General features: G+C 41.8%; 1 protein-coding gene across 1 annotated transcript in view; it reads right to left on the bottom strand.

The window, feature by feature from the left end:
- SLC14A1 (solute carrier family 14 member 1 (Kidd blood group)) overlaps positions 1-10714 on the bottom strand; it is a 33820-nt gene extending 23106 nt beyond the window's left edge. The window contains exons 1-5 of the mRNA XM_006144404.2: positions 10575-10714; positions 8967-9029; positions 6763-7102; positions 2194-2350; positions 1445-1634 (exon numbers count right to left, since the gene is read on the bottom strand). Coding sequence (XP_006144466.2) covers positions 1445-1634; positions 2194-2350; positions 6763-6984 — 569 coding nt within the window. The 5' untranslated portion in view covers positions 6985-7102; positions 8967-9029; positions 10575-10714. The remainder of the gene's footprint in view (positions 1-1444; positions 1635-2193; positions 2351-6762; positions 7103-8966; positions 9030-10574) is intronic.
- Positions 10715-13722: the final 3008 nt, after the last annotated feature.

Below are 13722 nucleotides of genomic sequence, written 5' to 3'. Positions count from 1 at the left end.
TTATTTATTTATTTATTTATTTATTTATTTGAGGTTTTTGCTATAGGGCGTGTGTGCTTGCCAGAAAGACAGAGAGAGACAGAAAGACAGCGAGAAATCATCCCCCAGGAGGGATAGCCACGCTGCAGTTCCTTCTCCTTCATTCTCCTCTCAGGATCTTGGGTACGCACATGCACGTGTCTGGTGTGAGTTTAAGTCACCGGGTCCAGGACTTGAACCGTGGTTGACTACATGGGAGTCCAGCAACATAGCCATTATGCTAACTGCTGGTCCCAGATTAGAAGACAGTTTAACCTACCATATAAAATCACCCTTTCAAGGGAGAAAATCAGCATCCTTGAAATTGATGAGAAAGTGGAGTACCTGCTGATTCTCCCTGAGAACCCCCTTAGGCAATTTATAGAATGTGTTACAAGAGCTTAGTTGTGTAATAACCATCCATTGGGCATTATGCAGAGATCCTGGACACCTGGAAAACTGGCACCCTCTCTGAAGGAACGTGTTAGTCAGGAGCCATCTGCTGTCCTGGTGAGAGCTCATCACTTCTTCCATGGCAGATCAATTTATGGCAGATCAATTTATAAAGTACATGCTGGTTTTTTGTTTGTTTGTTTGTTTTGTTTGTTTGTTTTTTGTTTGTTTGTTTTTGAGAGATTTTTGCTATAGGATGCATGCACTTGCTGGAGAGACAGAGACAGAGACAGAAAGTGAAAAATCACCCCCACCCCCACCCCAGGGAATGGCCACACCACAATCCCTTCTCCTCCATTCTCCTTTGGGGATTTTGGGCACACAACATATCCAGTATGTTTTAAGCTGCTGGGTCTGGGTCTCGAATATAGTTGACTATGTGCGATTCCAGCGATATAACATTATGCCATCTGCTTGTCCTGAAGTACACGCTGATTTCAATTTAATGAAGATATCAGAAGTCTCACAAATGCTCCTAAGTCAGGCTTGCTAACTTGGAATTTATGATTATTCTCTCCAGAAGTTGAGCTGACCTTTGCACTATCTATGAAAAAATAAGTTTGTTAAGCTAACAATGGAAATCAGATATAATGGGGGTTAGTAAACCACTAAAGCTTTCATGAACTCATATATGCATTTTTGCCCAAACAAAATGCTGATGACTAATCATTTTATTAATCTTGAAAGAAGATTCCTTTAAAATCTCTCCTAGGAATAACTTGGAGCTTGGTTCTGGTTATCAGGTACTGCCATGAGAATCTGGTGTTATTCAGTCTGACCCCTTACTCAGACACAAAGAATAATAATTTATGAGTGGTTTACTGATCTCTGACTAAAGGCAAATATAAAGAGTGATGTGGACAAAAAGGTGGTTTCTCCTGGGAAGGGTGTGGCTTTATTATTGCTGCCTGCAGTCACTGGTGCACTCTCAGGTCTCCGAGTGAGAATAGTAGGCTTGGATGGACATGCCTACCTGTCCTGGCTAAGTAACAGGGCTGTCAGAGTAGATACCACTGTTCCCACACAGCCATTGAGAGCCAACCACGGGTTCTGGATCAGAAGTACCACCAGAATTAGGATTCCACTGATGGGGTTGCTGACAAACACCACTTGAGATATGCCCCGCAGAATCCAGTCGATGAACTGGAGTACCACAGGTTTGTCTGGAAGAGATGAAATGAACAGAACTAAGGAAACAGCAAGGCTGATGATGCTCCTGCCCAACTCTACCCTGAGCAAGACATCTAAATCCTCAGGAGATGAAGCTTATGTTTGATATTCCTTTAAGCTTTTTCTCTTTGAATGCTTTGCCTCTTTAGTGGCACCCAGATCCCTAAAAGCATCTTGTTTCTTTATGATCAACCCACACTTCCCCTACTAGAACCTAAGCTCCAAAAAGCACGTAATGTACTTATTTATCCTCTCAGAAGTACAGACTCTTAAGTCAAAGGAATGAATTACAGTAATAAAATTTTAGATTTTATGTATTGGAATTACAGGATGAAGTCGAGTGTCCTCCTTTAATATGAGTAGAAACTAGCCACTGTCTCCACAAAATAAATTTGAAGAAGGTTGCAGATTAGAAGATAAAAAAGTAGAAAAATGGGGAATAAAGAGATAACTAGTTTGGGAATATAACTAGAGATATAAGTGGAAGTACCACCAAACTATTTGCCCTAAAATCACTTCTCCCATCTATCCAAGGGAAGAAAGCACCCATACCTTTAAGCCAGTTGGAAAATTCTCTCATATCACCAGTGACGTAGCCAAGAGCCTTGGGGATGCACCTTCTCCCCTGACGTGGTGAAACTTGGTTTTCACTCTGGTCCAATTTAACTGTAGTGGAGAGGTCCTCCATGGCTATCTCTTCCTTTGGCTCCTTGAGGAAAGGACAGAGTTCATAAATATTCTTAATGGAGAATATTTTAGAGTGAGTAGCTTTGGGCCTGATTAGAGTAGCCACAATGATTTAAAAGCATATGGACTGTGATGTCCCAAGGGACTTAAAAAGCAATGCTTCCCTCTTCAAATATCATCATGGAGGTTGTTATTCAAGTTCATGTGCCTCACTGCCTTTGTCATCAATATATCTTTTTTTTTTTTTAAGAGTGATTTTTGCTATAGGTACATATGCTCACCAGAGAGACAGAGAGACAAAAAGATGGAAAGTGAGAAATCACTTCCTAGAGGGGATAGCCACAATCCCTTCTCCTTCACTCTCTTCTTGGGGTTTTGGGTGCACATGCACATGTGCCTGGCTTGAATTTCAAGCCACTAGGTCTGGGACTCAAACTGCAGCTGGCCATGTGAAAGACCGGCGACATAACCATTATGCCATTTGCTGGTCCCTGTCATTGATATCTTTAATGCTACCAGGAGAAGGGCTATGGTCTTTAATTTCATGCTTTTTTTTTTTTTTACTTAAATAAATATTTAGTACCTATTTTCTGCACTTGAGGAGCACATTTTAGTTGAGAAGACTAAAAAATAACCCATGCCAACATAGTAAGTCAAATAATAATATGGGAAGAGCTGAAGTTAAGTGTTTCAGCTTCATGTTATCAATTAAAAGAGCAAGAAATCAAGTTACAACATAACCTGCTCACTACTGTATGCAGATCAACTACCTTTTGCCAAATGGAGCTAAATTAGCCTAAGTAGCCCTTGTACTTGGGTGATAAATTGGCCCAAAGCAGTCTCCTTAGATACTGAACTGAAACATAGCTTGATGTACAAATTATAGCCTTACCTAAGACTATACTCTGGTATCCTAGAAGCTGAACGTCAGCCAATCGGAGCAGCTGGGCTTCAGTCAATCACAGGCTGCCAACTGACCAGACCATGACACTGTAAGGCAATGCCAACTGTAGTCAATCAGGTTGGTTTTGCATGTCACTGCCTTGATTTATATGTCACTTCACTTTCTTTGGTTATAAATGGAGGCTGCACACATAGTCAGGTAGAATGTTCTGAGCCAAGTTTTGGTCAGAAATGCTGCCCATCTCTTGCTCAAATAAACTGTTTAATGGGTCTCAGAGTTCTTTTTTGACATTTCCAGGACAAGCAGTCTTTTTAAATTAAAATTTTATTTTATGGGTCAGCAGGTGGTGTGATGGTTTAGGTGCTGGGTCCCATACGGCTGACTTCATGATTCAAGTCCCAGACCTGGTAGCTTGAAAATCAAGTAGGGCGTGTGTGTGAGTGTGCCCAAAATCCCCAGAAGTAAATGGAGAAGAAGGGACTATGGAGAGGCTATCTACCCTGGGGGTTTATTTCTCACTTTCCCTCTCTTTTTGTCTCTCTCTGGTGAGTGCACATGACCCAGAGAAAAAAATCCTTAAAAAAAATATTGCACAAAACAAACAAACAAAAATAAGTTTTATTTTAAAAGTCTGAGAGAAGAGGGAACCAGCAGTTAGCGTAATGGCTATGTCGCTGGACTCCCACGTAGTTGACCGCGGTTCGCGTCCCGGACCCGGTGGCTTAAAACTCACGCCGGGCACGTGTGTGTGCGTGCCCAAGATTCCGAGAGGAGAATGGAGGAGAAGGGATTGTGGCGTGACCATCCCCCCCTGGGGGGTGATTTCTTGCTTTCTGTCTCTAATGTCTCTCTCTCTCTGTCTGGCGAGCGCATGTGCCCTATAGCGAAAATCTCTCCAAAAAAAAAAAGTCTGAGAGAAGAAAAAATTTAGAATAGTTTGTGTGGGTTGACACAGCCTAAGAAATTTCCCACCCCACATTGTCAGTTCAAGATTGCTCGAATTTATCTTTACATCATACAACTGCCCTAGGTATTTTTTATTTTTGAAATGTGTTATTGGGATCAGCAGTTACTGTAATGGCTATGTTGTTGGACTCCCACGTAGTCGACCGCGGTTCGCGTCTGGGACCTTGTGGCTTAAAACTCACTCCAGGCACATGTGCGTGCATACGCAAGATCCCAAGAGGAGAATGGAGGAGAAGGGATTGCGGTGTGGCCATCCCCCCTGGGGGGGTGATTTCTCGTTTTTTGTCTCTCTGTCTCTCTCTGTCTGTCTGGTGAGCGCACGTGCCCTATAGCAAAAACCTCTAAAAAAAGAGAAAGAAATGCATTATTAAAATGTATAAGAACAGACAAGAATGATACCCCACAAAGGTACAGAAATAAGAAAAAGTGGAAGTGTACAAAACTATTGTCCACTTACAAACCAAAAAGTTGAAATCTGAGGATTGTACTATATTTGACTGTCTAGGGCATCACTATACTAAGCATGCCTGGGAAGATATGAACACTAACCATGACTTGTCTTCACTATGGAACTATTCACTTTTCATAGAAGTATATACACACTTGAAAAACGACAAGAATATGGTAATATGGTATCTTACAGACAAAAATGAAGGTTTCATGGTGCCAAAGGTAGATACAAAAGAGTATCAATGACACAATTCCAGAGGTAGGCAGAGAGAGAAGGACAATGACCAAACTACCCTGAGTGTGCTGGAAAAAATCCTAACACAGCCAGGTCAGTGTGGAGCAGGGAAACACCAGAAAACCAGAAGACTCCAGAAGACATAACTGGAATGTTAAAGCCGTAACCCAAAAGATACAACCAAAGAAACACCCAAAGCCCGTGCAGATAAACCAGTTCTTCTTGTGGCCAGGCTGTAAGCAAAGGGTCCTCAGTGCTATATTTGGTCCCATGATTGTTCCATTTATCATGTACACCAATTGCTACTAACAGAAAATAACTCTAGTTTTGACTTTTATTAATCTCAGTATGAAAATCAATGTGGGGAACTGATTTATTACTAACGATTACACTTTAGATTGTATTATTTCATTGCTCAACTAAACATCCTGCTTTTTAAACAATGGCAAATGGTTAATCATTGCGCCAAGTCGAATCTATTTATACAGTGCACTTCAGACCAACTCATTTTGTATTAACAAAACAGTGTTTGACACCAACAGCTGAGAGACTTCCAAAGGATCTTTATGTTAAGAAATTCTTAAATTGAAAATTGCTGGAAGTTAGGAATCAAACTAAGTCCATATATAGTCCAAATGGCTCCACAGTTAAAGGTAAAAAAAAAAAAACTGAATAATTAAACATTTATGAAAATAGCCTTTTATTTCACAGTCTAAGTGATGGATGTCATTATTTTCAGGTAGTTCTCTCCTTAAAAAAATCTTATAACTGAAAATGTTGCTTGGTAAGTGCCTTCCTCAGCTACAGTGACCATTCTGAAAGTCATACCAATTTAGGAGACACATGAGGCTTCAGCCCAGGCAACAACAAAAAGCTCAAAGATACTGGCCTGGCCTTGAGTTTCTGTAACTGAATATACCAACGAGGTCCTAAAGTGGCAGCAATGGAAAACATGGAAGTGGTATTTTCCATCAATGATATAAACAAGTATATGGGCTATTTTAGAATAAACAAATTCACCTTATAATTTCCAGCATCTATTTATGTTAGAGGGTTTTAAATTCCTCATCACCTCAGATTTTGGAGATATAGATTCGAAACCTGATAATATAACTGGCCAGACGTGATTGAGAACCTGAATGACCTGAGTCCTCTCTTGAGACGCCCAATGCTAAGATTAAAGATTAAACTACTTTTATCCAAATCCACAGGTCAGTTTAGAGCAGGCTTATTGTGATTTGTGTGGCTAATATCTACATACTGGGATGGGTTGTAGGGCTATACTGTCCTAGACAGGGGAGACTTCTCAGGACTTGGGCATACCCCAGGAACCATTTGTCCTGAACTGCTAAACCATTCTGGAGCTCTAGGGAGCTCTGACCATTTTCTATAGGACTAAGTAAGGCATGAGGACTGGTTAGGAGAAATTCATAACTTAAAGTTGTAGTTCACCAAAGAATTTTAGTATGAAATCTTTGCATTTCTTCTGGGAATGTTAAGAACCCACACATCTTAAATTGGGAAAGCAAAGCAAAGCTATGGAGCGAGGACCTTACACTGATGCGCAAACACGTCAGTTCTCAGTAGGCTATTATGTTTCAACTGAGAGGACCATAAAATAAATGGAACTCTAATCAAATGGAAGAAGGACAAATGTAAAGGTCCAAGCCATTTCCCAGCTTTCGACCAACTTTTGAATCAAGAAAGAGCCAGGCGACCCTTTGGACCAAGATCCCTGTGCCTCTGGTTCAGCCCACATACTGATCAACACAGCTTGGGGACCCTCACATCCCAGGCTCTTCTCAGAAAAGACACATCCACCAGAGCTTGGAGCAGCGCCCAGGTCCCGAGAGGCAGAGGCTGCATGGAGGAAGCATACCTGTTCTTGCGGCCCATCCGCCAGGGCCAAGCTTAGCTGGGTGAAGCCTCCATGTTCTGGCTCACCAGCTTTATTTCCAAAAGGGTCCCTCCAAAAAGGACCATGACGGGCATCAGCAGCGCCACCAACCAAAGATTGTCCATTCATCCTTTTTGTCCGTCCAAGACAAAGGGCAAAGACATGTGAAGAGGCAGGACAAGTGCTGGACCCAGATGAACACATGAAAGGCAAGATGGAGGATGGCGGAGGCTTGCCTGGTGGGTTTCCGGTGGGAGAGGTGTGGCCCTCCCAGGGGGCTTGTAAAGATGAAGGCAAGGCGGACTTCCCCAGCAGCTAGGAGCTTGCAGTGGAGGAGAGACAATGAACCGACTCAAGAGATTGAATATTCATTTTACTTTACTTGGGGGTTAAAAATGGTGGTAAACTATCTCGCACAGAGCCGAAGCACAATTTCGTTCCGCGTTTCTCCACCAGCAAACGGTTGGCCGATCAGAAGCCTGTTCCGGGGGAGTATGGGAATCAAGCTCTGAAATGCTTGAGGCAAACTCTTAGGGCTCTATCTTGAGGTCCAACACCAATGCAAACAAGCTGCCATAGGCTTGTTCTTTACCAAACGCAGAAGAAGAGGGTCTAGTGTGGATTCTGTATTCTGTAATAATATACTACTTCTTATGCACATTAAAAAGCCCTGTTTAAGGCACTGCTAAATAGCATTTTTTTTCTTGTATCTAAGTAAGAATTCTTAAAATTTGAACATCACTCTAATAATAACCAATTCTTAGTTTTAGTCAACAAATAATGCAGTTTTGTGTATATATATATATATTTTTTTTTTTTTTCAAAATTAACTCCCGTTGCATCCAGAATGATCATTTTTCCTTGAGAAGTTCCAGAAGTATGTGTGGCATTTTTTCTTTCTCCCACTTTTATTCATCCCACCTTCCCTCCCCCTGTTCTTTTACTGACTTGGCTTGAAACTTGAAAACTTGCACTCTACCAAAGTGACTCAGGAAAATCCACAATTGTGGAAAGCATTTATAACATGTCTTAGGAAAAAAAACTGTGTGTTTATCCATGGTAAACTGATTAGCTATATACCAAACAGTTGTGTCTGAAGGTTGCATTATGAATATTTTTGTTTGATAAACAGTAACATTAAGAAACTCAATGGTAGGGTCGTCATAATATACAAGACTTTAAAAAAAAAGAAATAAGAAAAATATGAAAGAAAAAAGGGAAGAGAAAGATGAGCAGGGGCCATCACATTCTCTCAGTGTAGCTACCTCCACTCTCTGCCCCTCCTGGTGCCTGCCTTTCCTCCGACCTCCTAAATCACACACATCTTGGAGAACCACATCCTTGAGCTCAACATCAATATCACTAATTTTTCTTTTTAGAGTTTTTGTTTATAGAAGCCTTTGTTTTATAGAAGATGCATGAAAGAGAAGGCTGCGTGGGGAACCATCCATGCACAGCCAGTAAGTGGCAGGCAGAGTGAGCCTCCTGAGTAGGAAAGCCCTGATTGTTCTGTGTCTTCTAGTTTGGGGCCAGACATGTGAATGCCTCCCAAGATTCCATCTGAGTCAACAGATAGACAATCAGCAGCTTCTGTATGCTGGAGCCTGCAGTGTATGCTAGGGCCCATTGATGTGCCTGTCTTAGTGACTGCCTTGAAAATACCCTGGGCTGAGGGCGGAACAACAAAAAGAGGGTTCTGCCATCTGCAATTTCACCTTGCACCCTTACCGGAAGCAGTTACTCTCCACACAAACATCTTCCCGTGCCTCAAATGAGCCTCACTTTCCTGCATCACTGACACGTCTTCAGTGAGGCTTGTGCGTGTTGAAGTTAACATCCCAAGACTATTCTAGAAACTGCACCAGATGAGCTTTCCAGCAGGAGTCAGAAACCACTTTGCATAACCCGGATCACTAATGAAATGAGGTAGTGCTTCCTATTCTACTATGAGGTGTATCAAGAGTTCAACTCAACAGACATTCCCCACTTAATTATATGAAATGAAACATTCTATTGTCAGCTTATCAGAAAGTTGTACAATTGAGAGACCTGAAAATCGTCAATTTTCCATGCCTCAAGTATCACTTTTAAAATAATAGAACGTTTTCGATATAAATAAAAAAGGCATGTAAACATTCATACTGTGTTAGAATAGACTTCAGCATTGTAATTTATGTGGCACTTACTATAATCTCTTTTTAGGTAGCTTTTGGCTTTAAACGGCAGGAGGTGATCAGTTTTGGTAACAGCTGTAATCAGAAACAAAGAAAACGCTGTCAGGTATTTCTGTCTTCTCTCTAAGACACTTTCCTCCTTGGAAAGACACTATTCCTTGCAGTCTTGAGTATCACTTGCCGGGAAGAGCAGCTACAAGGAAACCACCAAATGTGTGTCTTCAGTTGTCGTCAACTAGTCCTCCCAATGATCCACAAGCACAAGCCCTTCAACATGATGGCACACGCAGAAAAGCCCATAAATCTCTAATTGGGAAGGGCCATTCCCAGCACTCTACTTTTTTGTTTTGAATCCAATAGATACTTGTGTCCAACTAAATTATTTCAAGAAAACAGCCCCAAGCCCCTGCTGGCGTCGGCACACTCAGAGTCACTTGGCTCTGTGAATGGATATCTTGCCGAAAACCACGTCAGCTCAGGTGCTGCTTCCACCTTGCTTCAGAAATCACAAACTAAGACTTTGCTTTTAAGCTTCTGGGGAGATTTCCTTTTATAAATCGCTTTCTAGTCTACCAGAACTCTGACTCTACTGCTTCCATTCAGTTCTGACAATCTGAAACACACACACACACACACACCCAGCATGAGTTTTAAAATTGTTATATTATTAAGTGGGGTCATACAATGTCTCTCCTTCATAGCCTGACTTAATGTATATCGAGTGTCTGCACTCTATGACAGAAACTGATTGACTAAAGGATATAGAAGCAGAGTAAATGGGTGTGAATAACAGCTATAGTGTGTGTGAAAGAATAGAGTCTGAGGAAGAACATTTAGAAGAAAAATGGAGAGGCAAAGCATTAATGGGACAAAGAAACGAGGTATTATGTGTTGAAGATAATTTTATAGTTTTATCAACTGGACTAGGGAGAAATGTTCATATGTTGGAATATTCACTTTGTAAGCTAAATAATGTGATTGAATGTATAAAAGAAAATGAAATAAAAATATTTAAATTTTTTATTATCATAATCTTGTTTATATTACATTGAATCACATATAACTTTATAGTGTATTATGTTTCTTTTTCCAGAATGAATACCATTCATATTAGTCAAAACAAAGACATTAAAATCCCTATCATCATCATCCAATAGCTTTTCATTTTTTCTAGATTATTATTATTCCAATTATTTTTTAAACATTCCATCACTATTTATCATTTTGCTTCTAAAAAGACTTTACCCAACATGAAATACTTCTCAGACCTGTCCAGTTGAGAATACTATATACATCATCAACAGGTAATAAACCGTATCTGAATCCCACGAATGTCATGCCTCTCTATTTGCTCTCTTGCTATCCTTCATACTCTTCTCTTCTCCCACCCTGTTCCACACTGTTTTATCATCACTAACTATTTTCACTGCTTTTATGCCCTCCAATATTTCTATCTCTACCATAAAGTGCGAATAGAATCTGACACATATTGAGACTGTTTGAAAAAGACTATCTCAAAAATTGCTTGGAAAAAAAAAGAGGGAAAAGTACAATAATTAGAGAAGGCAACCCCCAAACAGTGAACAGTTGGAAAGTAATAGAAATGAGAAGGGTACTTACACTCCAGCTGGCTTCCTAGTGGCAGAAGGAAATGGCTGATAAAGACCTCTGGGCTCTATGAAAAGGGAGAGTGTTCCAGAGGAGATAGTGCTGGGAGGGAGGGAGGCACCTAACAGTTTTTATACCCAGAGCCCTGCTCTGCATATCCGTGGACAGAGCTTTCCCCTCCCACTTCAGGCACGAATGCCAGAGCGGTGCTGGGGAACTGGTCCCCTGGCTTTGGTACCTGATGTCTCTTTTCCTCTGTTCTTGATAGAGTGCCAGCTGCTTTGCCTTGGTTTCCATGGCATTCTTAGGTCTTTGCCCACTGGAAATCCTACTCAGACTCTTCCTTCTCCACAGTTGCCCCTACCCTTGCCCTGAAATATTTTGGGAAAGATTTGTACCTGGAGAGGATCAACATAGTGTCACTTAAACTAAAAACCATGAGGCAGGTTGCTGCAGAGGGGACTCGGGACCTAAGTGGCTGCTGGTTGCTGAGATGGAATTTTCTCTTCGACTTGACACAATTTCTGCACCAGCGTTAAGAATCCAGCAAGGGCCTGCGGGGTGTAGTGGGAGGGTGGAGAGGATGAGGTGTATACAGGTGATTTCTGTAAACCAACCCCCCTTCACTCCAGTGAGAAGAGAACGACATTGCAAATATTTCCTAGAATGTTCCTCTTTGCAAATGAGAACGCTGGGACAAACTCTGATGCCATTTAAAGGGAGACAAACATTTCATAGCTGGAGATTCCAAAATTGAGTAAAAACAAACAAACACTTTTCTTTCCCATTCTTGTTAAATTTCAGTTTTGCGGCTTGCTCTGTTTTTGGCAGAAATCTAGCTCAGTCGCATCTCTGTGAGCACAGAATGAAAGAAAAAGTCCCACAGAAAGGCAGGCAGGTGTCACAGGTCTTCCTCCCAGCCGGCTTCCCACCCTCCTGGACTTGCAGATCTTCTGGCTTTCAGAGAGGCAGCCAGGGACTCTCTGGCTCCACCCTCTGGACACTTGCCAGACCGCAGGGTTCCTTTTCTGCTTAGGGGTTGGACCAGACCCTGCCCCCCTCCACACCCCCGATGTGTACTTGGGGCCTGGGAGGGAGCCCAGAGATCCAGGTTCATGATTAGAGTTTTGAGGCTTGCACACGCCTCCCTCCATCACATTTTTCCTGGTAAAGTAAGAAAAAAATAAGCTAGGGTTACCTTGAAGGAGATAAATGAAACTCAAAAGGGCAGCTGAGGGACGTGCTTTGGGAATGTGAGGAATCACACTAGTGTTTCCAAGAGTTCCTTATACAAACGAGTCACAATTCATCATAGTATTAATAGTTATAATAATAATATAAATTACCACAAACGGCCAAGCATTCGCTGTCTGTTGGCACTGTGTTAAACACTTTAGAAGCATTCAACATTTAATCATCTCCAGGACTCTATGCAGTCAATACTACTACTCCTATTTTGCATGTGAGGAAACTGAGGCTCAGAGAATTTTAATAACTTGTTCCAAGTCTAACATTAAAGTTTGTGCTTTTACCCACTCCGGTGTTCTTATTTCCAATGTCTACCCATAGTTTGCTTTTCAATAATCCATTCATTAACTTGCTTAGTGAAAGGCTGCATCTTGGGCCACAAAATACAGCCTTGCCATGCGGTTTGCACAAGGTAGTGCAAAGCTCGTGGGATTACAAGTCAGGTAAAGCTGAGTTTGAATCCTGGTTTTGTCCTGTACTAGCTTGGTGTCTTGAGGTATATTACCCTCTCCAGACTTCAGATTTCTTACCATAAAGTGGAGTAAGTTTGCTTTCTGGCACATGGTGGGGCCATCATTCTGTCTGCCTGGCTCACTCAGTATTGGTTTGCCTGGATTCATGAATGGGACCTTGTTGCTGGTTGCTGTGACTTTGGAGAGAATCCCCCACTGGAGACCAGAGAGACAACGGGGCACCCAGTACTGGGAGCATGTATGTGTTTTTAGGTGCTTTTAAATAGGCCTACTTGCACAATTCAATGGCTTTTTCGCAGTTCTTCCTCCAGTACCTCCTGGTGCCGGTATGGAGTACTCTTTTCTGGGTGTTTGTGCCCAAACTTTGTTTTCTGTGCCTCAGCTCTCCTGCTGCTCCTGTGTGTGTCCCGCTCTGTCCCCGATCTCACTGAGTTCACCTTTCATCTCCCTGACTGGCTGTATTTGCAACTGAACATACATAGAGCTTCCCTCTTCCTGAACTTTCTCTGTGGAGAAGTTCTCCTTGGAGTTTCTGCCCCTAGGAAGTTTTCTCTCCTCTCTTCTACCACTCTCTGTCCTAATCTATTTGGATTTCCCAGTGGACTCCTGGAACTGAAAGCAGTGTACAGCTGTACATGTAAAAGAAAATAAGAACTAGATGAAGAAATGGAGGTAATGGAGAACAGAAGTATAGATAATGACATGATTTTAATATTTTTATGGTGTCATCCATTTGTAGCTATACTATTATATATCCCATATGTTATATGATATACATGGTATAATATGTAACATTCATAAGTGTGCATTGTTTGACTCAGACACTATTAAACGGTATTCCATTTTTGGGGGGGAGAGGTTTTTTTTTTTTGCTATAGGGCGTGTGTGCTCACCAGAAAGACAGAGAGAGACAGAGAGATAGAAAGCAAGAAATCACCCCCCTGCCCCAGGGGGGGATAGCCACACCACAATCCCTTCTCCTCCATTCTCCTCTCAGGATCTTGGGCATGCACGCACATACACCTGGCTTGAGTTTAAGCTGCCGGGTCTGGGACTTGAACTGCAGTTGACTATATGAGAGTTCAGCGACATAGCCATTACGCTAACTGCTGGCCCCAGTATTTTGTTTTAATGCTGCTTGATCTATCTATAGGCACCTTCAGTAATTGTGATTGGGTAGCACCCATACTGGAAAAGTTCAAGAGAAGAATGTCACAGAAGGCACTTCTTCAACTTGAGTAGAACTTTTCTAAGTGGGGATAAGAGAGTGCTAGAGGAAAACGTTCCCATTCTTCTCTATCTCCCTACCCGTGACAGAGGAAGCAACTGCCAGACTGGAACAGAACGTTCCCCTGCAGTGTGTTCTGAGCCCAGACGCTTTGGTTTGGTAAACAGTTAGACAAAAAGGCATCAGATGAGAGCCAAAATTCTCCCTGACC

This window comes from Tupaia chinensis, unplaced genomic scaffold (genome assembly GCF_000334495.1).
Source record: "Tupaia chinensis unplaced genomic scaffold, TupChi_1.0 Scaffold000119_1, whole genome shotgun sequence".
In the NCBI taxonomy this organism is placed as follows: Eukaryota; Metazoa; Chordata; class Mammalia; order Scandentia; family Tupaiidae; genus Tupaia; species Tupaia belangeri.
The sequence above is the reverse complement of the archived record's forward strand: the minus strand, read 5'-3'. Positions and strand labels throughout refer to the sequence as shown.